This window comes from Halyomorpha halys, unplaced genomic scaffold (genome assembly GCF_000696795.3).
Source record: "Halyomorpha halys isolate HHAL.00 unplaced genomic scaffold, Hhal_1.1 Scaffold394.1, whole genome shotgun sequence".
Taxonomy (NCBI): domain Eukaryota; kingdom Metazoa; phylum Arthropoda; class Insecta; order Hemiptera; family Pentatomidae; genus Halyomorpha; species Halyomorpha halys.
Window position 1 is genome coordinate 1,073,472 of NW_027107850.1, and position 20,335 is coordinate 1,093,806.

General features: G+C 30.4%; 2 protein-coding genes across 3 annotated transcripts; one reads left to right on the plus strand and one right to left on the minus strand.

Moving 5' to 3' along the window:
- Positions 1 to 690: 690 nt before the first annotated feature.
- On the minus strand, positions 691 to 14,660 carry shop (shopper). Of its 2 annotated transcripts, XM_014422916.3 has the most exons (10): positions 14,439 to 14,660; positions 14,009 to 14,205; positions 9,569 to 9,853; positions 6,561 to 6,720; positions 6,087 to 6,273; positions 5,385 to 5,513; positions 5,111 to 5,303; positions 3,158 to 3,361; positions 2,378 to 2,550; positions 691 to 1,011 (listed from the first exon to the last, which is right to left on the minus strand). In XM_014422916.3, the coding sequence occupies exons 1-10, from the start codon at positions 14,456 to 14,458 to the stop codon at positions 877 to 879; spliced, it is 1,683 nt and encodes a 560-aa protein (XP_014278402.1). In that variant the 5' UTR covers positions 14,459 to 14,660; the 3' UTR covers positions 691 to 876. The 2 variants fall into 2 exon arrangements, with proteins under 2 accessions (XP_014278402.1, XP_066902313.1); XM_067046212.1 differs by lacking the exons at positions 14,009 to 14,205; positions 14,439 to 14,660 and adding an exon at positions 11,848 to 12,708.
- A 2,474-nt stretch (positions 14,661 to 17,134) lies between these two features.
- LOC136795493 (U4/U6 small nuclear ribonucleoprotein Prp4-like) lies at positions 17,135 to 18,832 on the plus strand. Its single transcript, XM_067046215.1, has 3 exons — positions 17,135 to 17,478; positions 17,571 to 17,775; positions 18,695 to 18,832. Exons 1-3 carry the CDS (start codon positions 17,280 to 17,282, stop codon positions 18,828 to 18,830), a joined length of 540 nt encoding a protein of 179 aa, XP_066902316.1. The 5' UTR covers positions 17,135 to 17,279; the 3' UTR covers positions 18,831 to 18,832.
- The last annotated feature ends 1,503 nt before the right edge of the window (positions 18,833 to 20,335 follow it).

Here is a 20,335-nt window from a genome sequence, read left to right on the forward strand (position 1 = left end):
AGCTCTGGGGCTCTACCAAACCATCAAATTCCTCCCGCATCCAATCCTTACAATCCAAAATCCTACATAAAATCCTTGATGCTCCTTATTCCTAACCCATTAATTCTTAATCTTTCATCCTTAGCAATCCCTGATAATCCTCCGAGGCGTCTGAAAAGAAGATGGCCACGGGACCTTCTAATTTAAATTAATGTTTGAAGTACCACCAATGGGTGGTTCCTTCCCAAGATTTTCAAGTGTATATGAAACATACAACATATTGTATATATCATATACAATTTACATATCACATATCATAAGCAATTTACTTATTGTATTTATTATTTGTACAGTTGTAAATCACATTAAATAAATTTTAAAAAAATTTATAAGTTTATGTTTTAATATGATTTTTTTTCTTCCATTTTTCTTTTAAACAAAATTATGTAGATAACAGTTCACTATTCATTCCCTTTATTAAATATTTTAATTTTGTTTATTAAAAAAATTGTAATTCAATAATAATAGACAATTGTTTCTTTTTATTAAAATGTTTTTTTTTTTAAATTGTTTAAGAAAAGGTGAAATCTCTTATTTTCAATCCATTTGTTATTACTCATTTTTATACATTTTGTTATTACTAAGTTTTATTTATATATTTTAATAGTAAATGACTTAACATATAATGGTTACAAAAAAATAAAGTAATACTTCAGCAATTCAGTTATTTTTATTATCAACCTAATAATACCAAATATAATGATTTAAATTTATTAAAATAGAGAATATTTTTTTCAAAACTTGTAATAATACATAATGTAATTTCATGTCTATATACATCTTTCTACAACCCAATTCACCAATTAAATTACATTACAATAAAATATGTCACAAATTTTATTTCCTTTTTTTAATATTAACTTTAACACGATGATAAGCATTTCCTAAAACTCCTCTTAAATTCCAAATGTTGGAAAAACTCTCCGGTTGAGTGTTATAGGAAGAATCCACTGCTTTAGCCCATATTTCAACCTGAAAATTGATTTTTTTTTTAGAATTTTTAAGTGTTTAAACTAAAGCTATAATGCTAACATATCTAGTGTGTCCACTCAAATAACATTCCTTTTTCCCTTTGGCTGCAAACTTCAATATAATAATTACCTTTAGGAATTAATTGGTCCAATTAATTTTTTTTTTTAGTTTAGGTTACTAGACAATTAAATTATCTATCGAATGATTATCTGTAATGTTTTAAGAGATTTATAAATATATACATCTAATAAAATAAGAAATATAAAAAGTGGATAAGTTTCCATCACAACCTACACAAAATACATTAATCCTGATTTTTCTCAGAATTATAAATCTGAAATTCTATGGCAATGAATAAAAAATTGAAGGGCTCTAAGGAAAATACTTTAAATTACACCAAAATTTTCAGAGCCGCTTTTGTTACTACATCCAGAGAAAAAAGGCTTTTTAGCTATTGCACTCAGAAGTTAGAACCCAAAAAAACAAAATACATGGTCCTTCCGTTCATGAGATAATTGTGGCACAAATAAACAGGCAGACCAGTAGCTGAAAACTCAATTTTTAGACTCAGGCAGATGTGTTTCACATAGATCCATTGAAAAATTTGACCTATTTAAAATACATTTACAAGTGGTCAGAAATGTAAAAATTATAATTACTTTCCTACCTCTACTAAGCAATGAAATTATTGCAATTGGGTCAAAGGTTCAAAGCTACTGAGATAAACTAAATAATTATATCCAGCCAATACTACCCATAAACACAGTAAGCAATGCTCAGATCGGACTTTGTGATATGAAAAGTATTGTCAACATTTTACAATAGATATGTACGTGAAGTCCCTCAAATCAAAAAACACTTTTTACACAAAAAACTTAAATTTAAAAGTCCCTTAAATTAAAAAACAAATTGGTTAGGATATCTGTGCAATGTTATCTCTTGAATGAGAGGAATGATTTTCTAACATTTTTGGTTGTAAGGTTTCAGCCTTCAACAGCTGGTCACCAAACTTGGCACTCTGTGAGTGATCGATAGAAAACACATTTTTCTATATAAAAAAAATCATGACAAACCAGCAACAACGATTTTAATGAAATTAGCCTTAGGTGTTCTCCTTCAAGCCCTTTGACTTTTCATACATAGTACTTCACCAAAAAAAGGAGGAAAAAATATTTCAGAACATATTTTACAATAATATTATTATTAAGCTCAGAGTCCTAAGATGCATATTTTAAAAAATCTATTAGACTCTTGCCCCAAAAAGGCATTTTCTCAAACAAACCTTATCATAATAAAAAAAAAAAATGAAAGTGAAAAAATGTCTGATACAACAAATACATTACAAATAGTTACAAAGAATTCTTACAGAATCAGATCCAGGAGGCGCAGAAATTTCAGCCTGCCAAAGGGTCCAAGACCAATGCCTTGAGTGCTCTGCTTCACCTTGGTCGCTGAATTCGGCCACAGTCCATGTTTTTCCTTCATCAACAGTCACATCCACTCTAACAACTTTTCGGCCACCTCCGGACCATGCATAGCCTATAATTAGCAAAAACATAATTCACTGTACTAAGGAATCACTAACTTAATAAATACACTATATAATATAAAAAAGGTTTTTTTGTTTTTATCCTGTAACTGCATCACACAGTAAATATTGTACTGGAAGATTATTGATTGACCGTGTGTATAGATGAATGGAATATGGTCTGGGTGCAGTAAAAAAAAACTCAAATAGTAAAAATCTGAGATAGTTACTTATTTCAAATAAACAAAATTAAAGATATGAGGAGAAGATGGTCGAGGATGCGGTGAGCAAAGATACACAAATAAACAAAACTTATTTACTTGTGCTGACATTTTGACCTCAATTTCAGGCCTTCATCGGGGCCGACCATCTTCTCATATCAATCTACAGTCAACTATTAACACCTCATTAAAAATTAAAGATAATTTAGAAGAAGATTTTTTAAAAAATCTGCAATTATGCCGTTAGACCATTTCAACGAGGATAAGACCAATCTGAGTTAATGAACGCTTAATTGCCCATTGATATAATGTGTAATCAAAAATAAAATTTATTACAAATAGTTGCTAATGGACTATACCAATAACAGAGTATAAATTAAATTGAAGTAAAGCTGACCTTTGACAGAAAGCTTGCCATCATCATTGAGATAGACGTTCTGCCCTGGCAGTGGGTTACAAATAGCTGATATAACAGGAAGTTCTTGAATAGCTGGTGCTTTAGAGAAGTCTACGGTGTCCCAATCGACGCTAGGGCAGAAACCTTTATAATCATTTTGCTGCCAATGTGATGTACTCTCTTCTTCAGAAATAATTATTTTACCTGTCCAACAAAGTACGGAATAGAACATCAACAATAAATAATACAAATCTTTAACTTTCCTAAATAGTCTTTAAGACAGCCAAACAACATAAAACTTAACCAAGCATAATTATGGTGCTTTAAATACAAATGAAAAATAAAGTAAGAAATTATAATAAAATTTATAAGACTGAAAAATATCTACTAATCATGTTTTGAGTTATCAAGGCTATCCTTATCACTGATTTTAAGTTAGAAAAACAATTGTAAATTTATTTATTGAAATTTATAACTTTATTAAATGAAATATATAGCTAGTAAATGTAATATGAGTCATATTACAATGGCATGATACAGTCTTGTGGATAATTTACTCATTTCTTAAACTTTTATAACATTTCTAGAGTAGAAGGTATCAAGGACATTTTCTTTTCAGACATCAAGGAGGATTATTGGTAATTAAAGAGGAATAAAGGTTAGAAAGAAGTGGATTTCGGTATTTATTTATCATGGAACAATTTATTAATGTTGTTAGAATTTAAATTAATTTTATTTTTGTAGTTTTTTTATTTGGGTTTGAACTCATATTAGTGAGGTTTCCACAATATCTGCACAAACATTTGAAAATCAATGACCCAAAGCAGCGTGTCCAACCTTTTAGCCTAAGAGCCATATCATACCATCATTATATCATTAATTACAACCAAAATGTTCAGTATCAGTATATATAACTGTTATAATATTCTTTAATTGACTATTAAATAAAAACATTTGTTTGTTATTTTGTATGATTTACTCACTATAAATATTATAATATAATCAAAATAATTTATGGCAGACTGGATTAGAGGTGCTCTGCGAGGAGGGAGAGACACCTGCCTTAAAGGAATGTTGAACATTTGATTTATTCTCTCTTTTTTTTTAGATAATTTATATAGATGGCACATGCTGTAATAAGTAAATGATCATTCATTGGTTGTATTATATAATATAAATTATATTACTATAGTTTAAGTAAGCCCCCTCAAACATATTGAATGGCAGCTCAAAATGCTGCCATCTAGTGGGAGACAAAAGAAACAGTAAGAAGTACCCACTGAACAAGAGGAAAGGTACCATACGAGTGAGAACAAACCCCTAGATGAGTGAATTCAGTCTACCTTTGCTGGTAGTCAACTATCCCTCAGGATGAGTGAATAATTTATTCAACAGAGCCAGGCAGGGAACGGAATCAGGGTGAGAGGACTGAACACAACACAAGAGCTGATCTTCAAGCTCCACAGAACATCTCAATATCTCACAAGCCAACAAATTGTAATCCTTTCCACTATTCCATGTAATCAATAATCAAAATTGAATACTAGCATAACTAATACAAATTGTAACCACCTTAAGTTAAACATACATCATTAATTGTCAGAAGTATACAAGAATAGAGGCTTATATCACTATTCACTAAGGTTCATTTACTTTTAAATCCACTAAATACAGACCACTCCATAAAATCTAGAACTTTTTATTTATAAAAATCAATCACTGCAGATTTTAATTAATCTTAGACTGCAGTGATTGAACGCCTATATAATATAAGTAAATAATAGATCATTCATTCAGTATATTATATTATATACATATTACATATAATAATTATATACTATTAAATTATATACTATAATATAATATTAATATTGATTCCCATGATATAAACAAGTATTATACTGACTACAGTTTAATTAAAATGCCAAAAGAAATTATAGAACTACCACTGACTTAACCATTTAACATTTCTTGCTCCAACGACTCCAGGAACAACAACCCTCAATGGGAAACCATGATCTCTTGACAATGGCTGTCCATTCATTTCATAGGCCAGGAGTACATCACCTCTTTTATCAAGTGCTTTATAAAGAGGGATTGACGAGCCATAGTAAGAGCCACTGGGGTCATAATCCAAACCTTCAAACTAGAAGAAAATTTAAAATTGATATTATTAAATCGTGTAAAGCATTAATTATATGAAAGGTTTATGACAGAAAATGGGTACCTGAACATGTTTTCCTTCAACGTTTCCAGTAACTCCAAGAGCAGCTAATAAATCACAGAGCCTAACACCTGACCATACAGCATTACCAATAACGGCAGGACCCCACTCTAATCCTTTCACTGCTTTTATCTTTAAAAATCACATTTTTAAATTTACTGTTATACTCAACAGAAATTATTATTTAAAAAGAAGAAAATGCTACTGAAATTGCTTCTAAATACAACAAAAATAAATGTCAGTATTATCAACAGATAATTAACTCAGCAATAATAGTAGGATATTTAATTTTTTATAACATAAATAATGTTAAAATAATGATTAAACAACTTGGTTCAAATGGCAGTTCGTTTAGACCCAGAGGTTGATTTTTTAGTTTAATATTTATTGATATTAATCAAACACAAAAGAAAATTAACATAATAGTCATAACAGGAGAATGGTAAAAAGAAATTATTGTTTTTAAAAAAACCTCTAGAGCATTAATGTGTAAGAAATGTATGTTAACAATTTTGTGAATTTCTCCTTCACTCACATCTAAAAATTGAAAATATATTTTTCTAAGATGACCAAAACAAAAAAAAAAAATTACCTGATTTATCAAAAATTTCAATATTAATGCAGGTAGAAATGAAAAGAAAAAGAACTCAAAGATATCACACAAAACGAAGATACAATGATATGAGGTAGGTAATAAAATATTACCTTAGACATTTCACTTCTTCTATTTCCCGCACACTGTATTGAAGCAGTAATGGAATGTTTCGGCAAATTTTTCAAATTTTCCATGCTAAATGTTTTATCTTTTATACCCACACCACTAATCTCAAGTTCATAACTTTCCAAGTCAACTTCTGGTACAGGAAGATGATTACGCACATAAAAGATTTCCCTAAAAATTCCAATCATTATATTATTTTTTTCTTTAGTTCTAAATAGATAAAAAGGTTTTTAGTGATCACAGTGTAATATTTTATTTTAAACTATACTGAAAAAAATAATACAATCTGAACTATAGAATAAATGTAAGTTACAGTTATACTATTTGAGGGACGAGTATAACAATTATATGAAATGTTTACTTTGTAAAATGGAGGTTGGTCCACTGTTAGGCAGACACAGGGTATCCCCCAATTTAAAATATATATTTAAAACTACAAAAAAATATCTACTATGTACTGTGGGGTTATGAAGCTGTCGACAAGTAGATCAGGAGGTGGTTCAGCATTGTAAGGCTTGGAGGAACAAGGTCGCAATGCTGGGTGTCGAATGGGATCATTACTATAAGGATCCAATACATTTTCCACCTTTCCTTCAACTTCCATACTATCAAGATTCCCTAGAAAATATAAATATAAATTAAAAAATATATATTTATTGGAAACAAAAGTACTTTTATCCTGTAATATTATTGTAACAAAAAATTAAAGAACCTCTTTTCACATTATTGTTGATACTCGCTTAGTTGTATTAGCTAAGATTTAATTTAATTTGATTACAATGAAGAGAAACAATAATTACATTAGTTGTTTACTCTCATTACTTAGCTACAGTTCTACAGTTTGTTCAACAATAATGATATTAACATAAGGCGTTATCAACCATTACTCACCATAATCAAAATCTGACAGCATCCTATGAAAGATGGAGTTGAGCATAAAATTGGAACAGAAAAACTGGGGAAGGAAATCAATGAATAGAGGTTATTAGGACTTTTTGTGAATAAAAAAAGTTAGAGTACTCTACTCTTTGTCATGCTTGGGGAACCAGAGTCATCCCCAAGGCATAGTATGAGTGTAGCATTTGCATTACACCAAGGGGCCAAGTTAAGGACATAGAGAGTGTAGAACACGGCACAAAGAATATACCACACAACTCTTGTGGTATATCTGAACTTATGGCAAAAAGCTCTAAGAAAATATCCGCTAACCCAACTGTTAAAGATCACTGCAAGGAATGGATAAAGAAACATGAATATTTTCAATAACTAGAAGAATAGGAGTTGCCACCTATAAACTCACATTATTATTAATTAAATTATTATTACTATTATTACATTATTATTATTTAAACAGAAGGATCAAAATCAGATCAATCATAAGTATCATTCTTTGAAAAAGATAATTCAATGTACAAAATTAAACTCCACAAACTATGCAACATGTTCAAAGCCAAACTCAATGCAATAGCAGCAGCTCTTCACTTCTGTTTGTCTTTGACCAACAACAATATAACAATAATTACAGACTCGTTAAAAGTTTTAGATTACATGTACGCAGAGCATCTGAAAATTTCCTGCATCCGTTTCTACCTATACACTACAAAATCAAGGTATGGCAGTTATATTTATATGGGTTCCAAGTCTTGTAGGAAACGCAGGGAATGAACTGGCCGATTGAGCTGAAAGAGAAGCACTTGCTCTCCCAGGACGGGATAAAACGATTTTAACTCCATCAGAAATGAGCAAACCCCTGGAAAAAGAAATCAAAGATAGGTGGCAATCTTTGTGGAACAAAGCCTAAGGTGCCTCCAGCTGCAAATGCCATAGAAAGGAGATCAAAGGTCAGAATATGCCACACGAGACTCACTCGCTTCTCTCTTATCTCATCTCCGAAATATCAATATTATAAAAATAATTTGACTATTAGCCATATCTTCCAGGAATGCCCATATTTCTGACATACCTCAATAGCTTAGGATTAAACCCGGATATTTCAAAAATGCTTAGAGACGATAACAAAACAATAAAATTAGATTCAGTTTTTAAATCAAAAGATTTACTGGCACAAAAATCACATTGAACAGACAAAAAATAAAAATTTTAAAAATGTAAGTAAAATTAAATAAGAAATAAATGGCGTTGATGACCAGTGATGTTTTACACCATTAAACAAAAATAAACAAACAAGTTGCTGTCTATGTACTCAGATTTTCATAATATGAAATATGGAAATAAAAATTATAATGTTACACCTGGTAGGCCTACAATATAAAAACTCAGTAATGGCTTCAACTACAACAGATTCCTTGTTCCCAGACTGTCTGAGCCCAATGCTTTATTAAGGAAGGAGTGGATTAACCACTGGATAGCCAAATAATAACAGAAATTCAGAATAAGTAAGCAAATCAATCAAAGATGGTAAAGGACTGCAAATGTCTAGAGAGAGCCCGGGAACTTTCATATACCACGTAATGAAAAAACTCTCCATAAAGTGCTACTATTGCATCTGAGCCCATATGAGGGCTAAGCAAAGGCTGTTGGTAGTATAGTCATGCCCTTCTTAGTGAAATACAAATAAAAAGCTCCATTCTAACTAGTTTATAAATTTTAATTATTATACTTATTATACATTACAATATGAGGAGGAGATGTTCGGGGGTGCGGCCAGCAAAAATACGCAAATAAACAAAACTTATTTATTTGTGCCAATGTTTCAACCTGGATTTTAGGCCTTTATCAGGAATGAAAAACGAAACGAGATAACAACCTTAATTCAGGGAAACATAAAAAGAAAAAGAAAAAATAATAAACACACTTTGAAATATACATAACAATAAATTTGGTAGACAGCAGTTGATACTAACAGAAGATAAAATACAATGTAGAGAAAAGAATTACACAAAATAACAAAACAATTAAAATTAAACAGGCAGTGTTCAAAAAAATAATATTAATATAATAAGCATAATATTTATAAAATTTAACACTGTTTTTAAAATTTTTTTTTATCATTTATTTTGTATAATTATTACCTCTACAATATTATATTTTATTTTTATCAAGTTTTTCATTTTATGTGGCCGCTAATTAATTAAAAAAGTCAATGCCCCAAGGCCTGCAGACCTCAGAACGATAGACTTGCACCTAATGCCTGAGCCACACTGCGGTCCTTATTATTATTTTTATGTTTCTCTGAATTAAGGTTGTTATCTCGTTTCATTTTTCAGCCCTGATAAAGGCCTAAAATCCAGGTTGAAGCATTGGAAGAAATAAATAAGTTTTGTTTATTTGTGTATCTTTGCTGACTTTACCCCTGAACATGTTCTCCTATCAATCTACGGTCAACTATAGACACTTATTATTATAAATTACTTATTTCTTAGCCTTAAACTGTATTATAAAAAGAACCCTCAATGCTTTCATTCATTAGTTCTTTTTCTTTTTCTTTATATAAAATTAATCATACCAATCCTATACTTTTCCAACATTGAAAATACATCAGGATTTTTGTGGACACCATAGATCATCCAGAAAGGTTCAACTGAACCACCAGCAGCCATCATAATTTTATCACCTCCTGGATGTTTATCCACAAATTCCGAAATATCATAAACTCCATCTTTATAAATGACCCAAATACCAGCTTCTTTTGAACTGTGTTTGGAGACTTCACTAATACTGTAAGTTGGTAAGGTTGGGATTGCTCTCCCCGCTGTTTCAAGTTCAACAGCATAAACATTTCTCTTGTGATCTATGGAAAAAATAAAATGTTAAGCAAACAAAAATTTCATATAGCTCATTAATTAATATTGCTTCATGATATAATTTTGATAAGAGGTAAGTTTTGAGCATAGATTTTAAACCTAATAGACATTTTAAACCTCTTATGCCTTAAGGTCAAAAATAAAACACAAATTAAAAAAAAAATAAATCATATATTTTAGTCCTAGGAAATTTTGAGGATTTAGTGTCCCCCTCTTCAGTTAGCTGAAGTCATCAACTACACTAGTTAAATAGTTAAATTTTGTTACAATACCTTCACAATACTCTCCCAACAATACTGAAGCAAATTAGGAGCAGATTCAGAGGGACATAGTAATCCTGAAACTTTCAAGAAAAAATATGGGAATAAAGAACTATTGTGTTTTAATTTTTAACCTTAAGGCAGGATAAGAGATTTCAAAAATTGTTAAAATATAGAAAGTAAAAATAAGAGAAAAATAAATAGTAATTATTGATAAGGGGTGATGGGAGCTAGACTGTTATAAATTTATGATAATTTTTGGTTGGAGAACAGTCATCATGAGCCAACATAAAAACTTATGGATTACGTTTTGTCAGTTAAGGTGAGTATCGTTATGAGACAACATAACAAAAAATGATAGATTATTTTTTATGTTAGTCAGGGTGAATCAAATCATGAAAACAAAAAAATATTTATAAAAGGAAGGTAATCCGGGAGTAGTCAAAATAACTTAAATAGTAAACTATTTATTATAAGCCAAAATTTTGCCCCATATTGAAAAGCTAAAAAAATATAACTAAAATTAAGTAACAGAATAATATGAAATAAAAGTAAACTATCAATTAAGCTAAAAATGAACAAAATAAATTAAAGAAAACAAAAATAAGATGTACAGTTAAAAATATAAATAAACAAGAATTGCAAAAAGTAATTAAATAATTAATGAAAATGGAAAAAATAACAAATAAAAGAGAAATATAAAAATATAGTACACACTAAAAGAAGGGAAATAAGAATACCATCTTATTTTATTATAATAATCATCTTCCTCAAATATATTACACACATTCAATCAATGATATTCTTATTAGTTTTACAGTTTGTACTAGCTACATCTTCACTGTCTTATAGTGATCATTCCCAACATGAAACAAAAAGTATTAGTGCTGATACCTTTTGGTTTTTATACTTGCATTTGTGGAATAATACTATTAGCTTACATTATGAAACAGGTCCAGACCATGCTAATTTCTTTATTAAACAATAAACAATAATAAATAAAATCTGACGATTTTAGCTAGTTTAATTGCAAATAATGTTTGCCTGACTCTGAGTTTCAATTTTTCACTCAACGATTATAATGTCCTTTTTGCCATGCTCAGAGATGGTTTAGTTCTGCAAAATTAGTATAGATTGGTGAGGAGCATAATAAAGAACTGTTTGGTTTGGCAACTAATAAACCTCCAGAAAAACGTCATGAGAAACCAAAATAGCACCTGCTGGTAGCAGTAAGACACTTCTAAATCGGATCAGCCATATGATGTCACGAGATCACAAGAAGTAAACTCCTTAAACTGTATTTAGTACAGTAAAAATACTAAAGGGTAGTCATTCAGTGCACATGAAGGTATTTATACTTAACCAGGTTTCCTGAGTCTCATGAATGACAGTGCCCTGATAAGTCATGGGTCATGGCTTCCACTAATGCTGATCAGGCAATTATGTCCAAGTCGTCGGTAAAACTAACCACCTGCATTAATTAGCAAAATACAAAGAGCTTGGGTTTAGATTCCCATATTACCTTCTACAATGTTAAATTAAAGAGAAGACAGGGAAGTCCATCTCCTTGCTTGATACCTTATCAGATAGAAACACCCATAAACACTCAAATTATATTCAAACCTACCACCTCATTATTAGATTTAAGTCCCTCATTCATTATTAGTTTAACAAGGCAAATTAATATAGCGGAAACATTCATCTCCTGTAAAGCCTCTTACAATTTTCCTCTTTTAATATCATCATATGGCATTCTAAAGTCAATGAAAAGATGCTGCGTGAGTAGCTAATATTCAAGACCTCTCTCAAGGATGGTACTCAAGATGAAGATTTAATCCACAGTTGATCTGCCTCAACAAAAGCCAGCCATCGGGCTGGTGGTGAAGGTATCAACCATCTAATGCTCTTCTTTGTGAATTATATTAATGTATTGAAGAGGTTGATTGAGGAAATCTTGTAGGCAGAGGAGAGCAATGCAATTCCACAACGATTGGATCATTCAAGGAGGTCAGAAAAAATATTTCTTGTCATAAAGATGACAGCCTTCCCATGTTACTGCTGAATTCTTTCCTATCCAAAAACTCAGATCCAATTGATGGATACATGAAGAGTTCTGCAGTCTATCACAAGTTAGGAGTTTATTATTTTTTAGTTTTGAGATTGTCTCAACAACTTCCTCAAAATCTGGAGGCTCAACTTCATATTCATTCAGGTGATTTAAATTTTCTATCACCTGTTGGCAAAGTACTCTTCTTCTTTATTTTCCCCTTATGCCATTAGCTAGCGCCGAGGAACCTCAATCCAACGTAACCACTCTTCTCGGTCCCTGCTTAGCCACTTCTTCTGATTGAGGGATTTGCCTCTTTTACTTGCAATTCTTTGTATATACTCTTGGTATGTAATTCTGGGGTGTCCGTGTGGTCTCCTTCCAGTGGGTCAAGCCTTTAATACCTTTATAGGATTCATGTCCTCGTTCATGCAGCAGACATGTCCAAACCACTGAAGAATCCAGGTGATTTGAATTTTCTATCACCTGTTGGCAAAGTATGTGATCCTTAAATGTGAACAGAGCACCATCTTCTATCTAACAGGATTGTTTTCACTCTAAAGTATGTTCTTCCACTATTAACCTTTTAGAGACATTTTCTGATCTCATTGGTATTATGGAGAGGCTCCAACTCTTCAAGCTTCTACTCAAAGGCTTCCTCATCAATTCAGAGCTCTACGGAGGGGAAGAGAAAAAGAAGAAAAGAGAATGAAACTAATAAAGATAAATAATTAGAAAATCTCTCTAGTTATCAGAAAATGTCTCTAAAAGGTTAATAGTGGAAGAACATACTTTAGAGTGAAAACAATCCTGTAAGATTGAAGATGGTGCTCTGTTCACATTTAAGGATGACATACTTTGCCAACAGGTGATAGAAAATTTAAATCACCTGGATTCTTATAGTTTTAATAATTGGCTCTTCAATGCAGTAGTTTTGTTTAAAAAAAAAAAAAATAGTCGGTTTCTTTTGGAAAAAAAATTATATTGTTGACTATATATATTTTTTTTTAATGGAATGTGTTATACTGATTTTTGTTTACATTATTAATATTATAGATTTATAATTATATATATAATTATAGTAGATATTAGCATTCGAGATAAACAAGATTTCCTAAAACATCAGTGACATTTAGAGAATTAAGTATTATATAATTAAAACCTCTTTTGTTCCACATTCTAAAATATAAGTTTTAAAACAATGTGGGTTATAAATATTTTGAGCATTCCCTCATAAAAATGAAATTATTTAAAAAAACTAAATGTTCTTGTTCCCATTTTTTGTGTCTTTTTTTTTAAATAATTATTTATATCACATTGCTATGAATATTTGGCTTTTCTCATCCTTGAGGAAAGTTTCAAAAAAATACGATAGATAAGTGGGACCAATATTTTCCTAGTAATGCGATATCAAAAAGTACTTTTAAAAGGTGACTCATGTAATGACAGCAGGAAAATACAGTAATAAAAAAGTAATTATAAAATTGATTGGATGCTAAACCTTGAATTTTTTATTCCCATTGAAGAGATCAAGAATAAAATATAATATTTATAATAGTGGAAGACTATATTGTTAAAAAAATGTATATTACATAATATAGCATCCTCATAAATGTTAGGATAAAATAAAATTCTTTATTAGATTTAAGCCTCTTTTGGAACCTATTCTAATGAAAATGGCGGATTATACCTATTCACTAAGAATAGTTTTTAAATAATCAAGGAGTTATTGAATTTCAAGAAAATGGGGCAGTAATAAAAATCCCATGCAAATAAAAGACAATCTGTAAAAAACAAGGCGGATTAAATAATCAATTTCAAATAAATAATTTTACCTTTATATTTGTACAAAAAAAAACCGAGGCAAAGTCCTGATAAACCAGCTGCATACTTCAAATACGTTTTCTCTTTTTGATTATCGTTAATGGTAGTTTTAAGTACTCTCTTGAGATTACGAGCCTCATTGCCAGATAAAGTTCTCAAACATGTATATTCAATACTAAATTTTGCCCTCAGTACTGCTTTAATTGAACTGACAATGGTAAAAAGAATTAATATTATATACTAGAGTGAACTAAAATATTAAATTAAGTTAATACTGGATACTACAGAGAACCATAGCATTAATTTAAGCTATTATTGAATACTAAAATAAACTAAAACATCAAAATAATCTAATAATTGATATTAATTAATGAAAACAGTATGTAAATGAGACAGTAATAGCTTCATTCAATCAATTAGCTAAAGAATAACACAATAAACCTTTTAATTGATAAGGGCATCACAAGTTAGTCCTGTCAAGAAGGAAATTAATGTAAAGCTAACAGGTTATGATAACACTATAAAGATTACATTTCCAGTTATGCGGTTTTAACTTAAATATAGAGATAAAACTCTTTATTAAATCATTCTATTAGCAGATAAGAAGCAATATTATAAGCTGTCAGATTATTCGAGCTGCAAGATTCTGTGTCGATAATTCTTAAATGTAAATAATACTTAATAAATCGATTTTAGTACGATTTTACAATAACAATTAGCCCGATCGTTGTAAAGATGCGTGATTTTTACCTCCATATTTTGATTTTACAGATATCGTTTTGTTTATTGGAAATATGAATAACAAAATCAAATGCTTTGTTTTTATCATATCATATTTCCTTATTTTTTTTTTTTTTTTTTTTTATTAAATTCATCCTTGTAACTTCTGTTTCTATAACGCACATTCACCCAAGTACTCAGCTCATGGTTAAATATTTTTTGTGAAGTTGTATTAAATCATTTTTTAATAAAATGAAGATGGTCAAAATAACTCAAATAATTGATAAACTATTTATTATGAGCGACGTTTTGCTTCACTTTGCAGGGCTAAAAAAGATACAAACAACTGAAATAACAAAGTAAGTTCTCTTAGTTGTTTGTATCTTTTTTAGCCCTGATGAACCCCTGCAAAGTGGGACAGAACGCTGGCTCATAATAAATAGTTTATCTACCAGTTGCGTTATTCAGACCGCACCTGAACCATCTTCATTAATTACTCACGTTCAATCAACGATCTTTTTTTTTTTCATTTAAATGGATTCTGGTATTACACCAATTATTCATTGTATTACATCAATTTTAAGATTTCATTGGATTTATAATTAGATAACAAGGCATATTTTATATCAAAAAGTTGATATAATTTCCTATATTCAAATGAGATAAACCGGGGTAAGTGGATCCTAATATTCCATTTGTTCAACAACAACTCACTACATAGTGTACGGCTGTAGTTTTTCATAGATTCCTTAAAAGTTTTTATCATTATGTTAAAATGTTTGCCATATTTTTAGATTATTGCCTCTCAGTCTTTCTTTAAAAATTATATGTATATATATATATATATATTTTGTTAACAGTTCCTCGTGATCCCCAGGAATAGAGTAACTCGAACACACTGCAGAATTTACTATTTAGACGTATTGAAAAAGAATGGTGTAAATGTGTTGATGTACAAAAAAGTATATCCCAGCGGTGAATCTGTTTCTTCAAGATGCCACAATGAATTTACGAACTTGTAGGCATGTTCCATGCCCCATACAATCTCTTCCCGTAGCAATTTGCAAGCAACCCGTTGCAATTTTGATTTCGATGAGGAACTATACCTACCACTAGACACCAAATAGGTAATTTGAGTTTTTCTTTCCCTGAGCTTGCTTGTACATTCCTTCTGGGATGTAAAACGCAAAATTCCACTTACCTCGAATTAAGTTGTTTTTCATTTTTATAAAATAAATAACAGCCATGTTGTGATTTTTAGGATTGATATAGGCTTGATAGTAAATTTACGATTGAATACCAGACATTCCATTCAATTGAGATCCTCTTGTATGATAAAATTTCTGGTTTTTAATTCCAAATAAATACAATTAAAAACAGTTTTTTTTAACCATTTTTCTTAATAACTAATTATTTATAAAGGCCAAAATGATAAATTTTGAATATGCATAGTCCCAAAAATATAATAATAATACGATGGAGATTCTGGCCTTTAACTCACAGTAAATAATAGATAAAAACTTTAATCATTAATTTTGTTTTCTGTTAGAATGAAGAATTCCATGAGTTTCGGTCAGAAACTGGCTAAAATGTTCTAATAACAAATTGGTTAATTTCTTTCATGTCCGGTCAGATGGATAAAAAATTTTTTTTTTCTATTTTCAAACATTTATTTACTCTCTTCTCAGTCACAACTTAAAAATATTTCACTAAATCAAGAAGATGTTATATGAAATTATTCATGATGAAAGAAACACTTTTTTTTGTCTTCAGATGGTTTCAAAGAAACCGAGATAGAAGGCAGTATGTTTCTTGAGACTCACTCAAAAGTCACTAATCCTTCCTTAATTTAGACTTCTTCAAAAATAAATAAATAATAAGATTATTTCATTGTGCAAAATGAAGTTGGTCGCAGCTGAAATCTGTCATTTTTATTAAATAGATTTTAGACCTGCACTCGGAAGAGATCTATTAACCAAATACTTTTTTTTTTTTTTTTTACAGTTTCGAGATATTTTCATTTGCTTAAAAAATAAGTAATAATATATACATTTTTTCACGTAGTGTATCGTATAATAGCAGTTCTTGATTATACTGCAAAGTCAATGCGAAAAAAAAGTGAGTGGTAATAATATTAATAATGCAAACAATTATTCCTATGAAATTAAACATTATTTCATGATTGGATTTGGAGAGCTCATTACAGATTTAAAAATTGAAATATTTTCAATTTATTTTGTAAAATATGTTAGGTAATTAATCTAAATATCAATAGTGATACCAGAATTAGTATTCTTATATTGTGATAGTTTTTTTCCATCTTTAACCACTGTGCGGCTCTACCTTCCCATGTCGTCAATTAGCCTTCCTAAGCATCTAGTTCTATGTTATAATGATGCTAGGGTTAATGGTATTTGCCTTACCTCCTTGTTGCAGTAAACATAACCTGGTTATTTATTTACTCGTTTGCCGGGGGAAGTATACTCTGTTTCATTTAGAAATAGTTAACGAATTTTTCCTTTATATTTTTAAGGGGTACATATTTAAACTATTCATTCAAAAATGTCTGACGATGAAGATCTTTTGTACATAAAAAGACAAAAAACTATACACTATGGTGGTCTTGATGAACTGGAGAAAGAAAAACTTGCTGCTGCAAGTGCAGTTCCCCAAGCTCCTGAAACTACTGAAGAAAATGTCGAAGAAGAACCAGAAAAAGTTGTTCCTAAGCCAGAAGTTGGGAATATGCACATATCAGATGGTAATTGTTACTTTAGTGGATTGATAATGTTTTGTTGTGCTTGATTGGCCTTATTTTATTTTTTCCTTTTTTATTATTTTTTTTTCTTCCAGAATATATGGACATTGAAGATGAGATATCTAAAGATAAACAGGCACTTCTTGATGAATTTGAGCGTAGAAAAAAGGCTAGGCATGTAAATGTATCAACTGACGACAATGAAGTTAGACAAAATTTGAGACAGTTGGGTGAACCTATATGCTTGTTTGGAGAAGGTCCTGCAGAACGGAGAAGTAGGCTTCGAGATCTACTTGCTAGGTATTTGTTCTATTAGGCTAACTTATATATTAAAAACTTATTAATTTTGTACAGTAACTCAAATACTATCAATCTTATTAGTATCGAATCTTTGTATTGTTATTTATTACATATAATTTTTTTATATTATATTCTAATATTAAGAAACCCTTGTAGGATTATGTTTCAGAACTACAGCTAATCAGATTGCCATAGATTACTGTGCTCACTCTTAATATTGACAAATTTTGCTGAATCTTTATTAAATTTCACCCCAAGACTATCAATAAACTTTTTATTAGTCATAATTGCATTTAAATAAATTCTTTGATGAAATGGAACCAATAAATGACTGTGATCTGTTAAATTTTGGGCGACCAGAGCGTTCAGCATCATTAGTGCTTGTACAACCACGTTTAAATTCATCATACTTGTCAATAATAGTTTATTTTCCTGGTGTAGAGTCCCCATTAGGCTTATCAAACCACTGTTAGGCTTCAACAGTATTTTTCCCCATCAAAAAGCAGTGTTTAATTAACACACAAAATTCCTTTCTATCTATTGTCTTGTAAATTACAAAATGTCTCTAGGGTCACTAGAACGACTGTTACCTCTAAAGTAATGGTCAGAATGCTAGTAAAATTTAACTGTTTGAAGGTTAGTATTACTCATAAATCACATGGGTCTGTCGACAATGTTGCGTATATATGCCAGACCGGGAACTTAATGAGTGATGTGTTAGGAATATAATGTTGGTTTTTGAAATGATGCATACTAGAGGGGATTTGGGTGTTTCTTCTCTGCAGGGCATCATAAATGTAAAATTTTGATGTTTGAAATTTGACTGGATTGTAGTCTGTATTTTAGAGAATTATTATGTAATATTTCATATAATCATTTAAACTTAATGTATAGTTGATTTTTATAATATTTTCTAAAGGCTTGGTGAAGATGCTATTCAAAAGAAACAAGAAGAGGAGGAAGAAAAATTGAAACAGGAAAGGGATCAGGAGACATGGTATCATGAAGGATCTGAGACACTTAGAGCTGCGAGACTATGGATAGCGAGTATGTAAAATAATTCAGTAAACATCAACTAGTTTTAAATATATTGCCTAAAAGCCACCAATTTTTTTTTTTACAAGTTGTAATTTGAATTGCTTTTGTATTGAAGTTATATTTAATTTTAATTCTAATTTAATTAAATTTTTTTTTTTACATAATTGCTAAATTAGTGGAAACCTTTTTAAATTCCTGTGAAACTTTATTTTTAGTTTTTAGATCATTTGAATTTCTAAACTAAACCTATTCCTTTTTCTGTAATTTTTTCAAATGTCTATAGAACTCTTCCCAACTCAAAGGTAATTCTTCATATTTGAGTTTTAACGGTTTTTTTCATTTGTTACTCCAGAAATTTACAGATCTATTAGATAGATTAATGGACATAGCATCTTAGTATAACATTTCATCCGTTTAAAGTATCAGAGTAATTGACAGCTTATGCTGTTGATATGGGACAGTCTCTTGAGGCTTTCCTTGCATTGGAGGACACAGTAAGAAAACTTGGACTAGAAGTCAATGAGTCCAAAACCAAATACATGGTGATAGATAAGGTTCCTAAACCAAGTGAGAGAGTAACTATTGGCCCCCATAACTTTGAAAAGGTACTAGAGTTCATTTACCTGGGTTGTATACTCAGTATAATAACTCTGATATTGAGATTAGAAGGAACCACAGGCAATTGATTCTTTTTTGGTCTGAGAAAACAGATGAACAGGCAAACACTCTCCAGAAAGACCCAGCTACACCTCTATAAAACTATGTTAGACTTGCTTCTTTATGGATCCTAATGTTGGACTACATCAAAGGCAACTGAAAAATATTTCTTAATCTTCTAAAGAAAACTTCTCTGCTGAATGTTTAGAGGTAAGAAACTTGGAGAAGAATGAAAAAGACAAATTAACCTAGAGCTGTACAGTGCATTTGGAGAACCTGATGTCAGAGCAATGTAGCTGAGATGTTTAAGATATGCAGGGCATATCACTAGAATGGTGAATGGAGAAATGCCGAAAATGTTGCTAATACAGCCATTTTATGGAATCAGGAGGAGAAGGAGACTGAGATTGTCAGATGGTATGGCAGAAGATGCTGAAAATATCCTGGGAGTCATGAACTGGATGGTGGCAGAACAAGACCGTGACAATTTGAGGAAGAGGTTAGAAGAGGCCAAGACCTGCAACTGGGAGTATCATAGTATCACAATTTAGAATATTTCTCGTTTTATAACTTTTTTCAAATATAAGAGATAACTTGGGTTCAAATTAAGAACTTTACTACTAAATGGATAATAAAATTTATTCAAATTTAATAATATAAAAGACTCTTAATCTCAGGGCGTATTGTTGCTAGGCAATCAGAAACAGGCATTTACAATAATTACAATTAATCAACTTAATAACTCTTTATACATGAATCTATTTTTATGTATAGCAAAACTAACCAAGCTCACAATCTTCCCTGGTGATCCCTGGTCTCTTCTTTGTTCTTAATGTTATTGTCCTAGCGTCCAAAATGGCTTCCT

Coding starts and splice junctions, on each gene's coding strand:
- shop (XM_014422916.3), bottom strand. CDS start 14,458: ATGCCCTTATCAATTAAAAG. Junction 14,206..14,438: donor ATGCCCTTATCAATTAAAAG/GTTTATTGTGTT, acceptor TACCATTGTCAG/TTCAATTAAAGCAGTACTGA. Junction 1,012..2,377: donor CGCCTCCTGGATCTGATTCT/GTAAGAATTCTT, acceptor ATCAATTTTCAG/GTTGAAATATGGGCTAAAGC.
- LOC136795493 (XM_067046215.1), top strand. CDS start 17,280: ATGTCTGACGATGAAGATCTTTTGTACATAAAAAGACAAAAAACTATA. Junction 17,479..17,570: donor GAATATGCACATATCAGATG/GTAATTGTTACT, acceptor TTTTTCTTCCAG/AATATATGGACATTGAAGAT. Junction 17,776..18,694: donor CTTCGAGATCTACTTGCTAG/GTATTTGTTCTA, acceptor TATTTTCTAAAG/GCTTGGTGAAGATGCTATTC.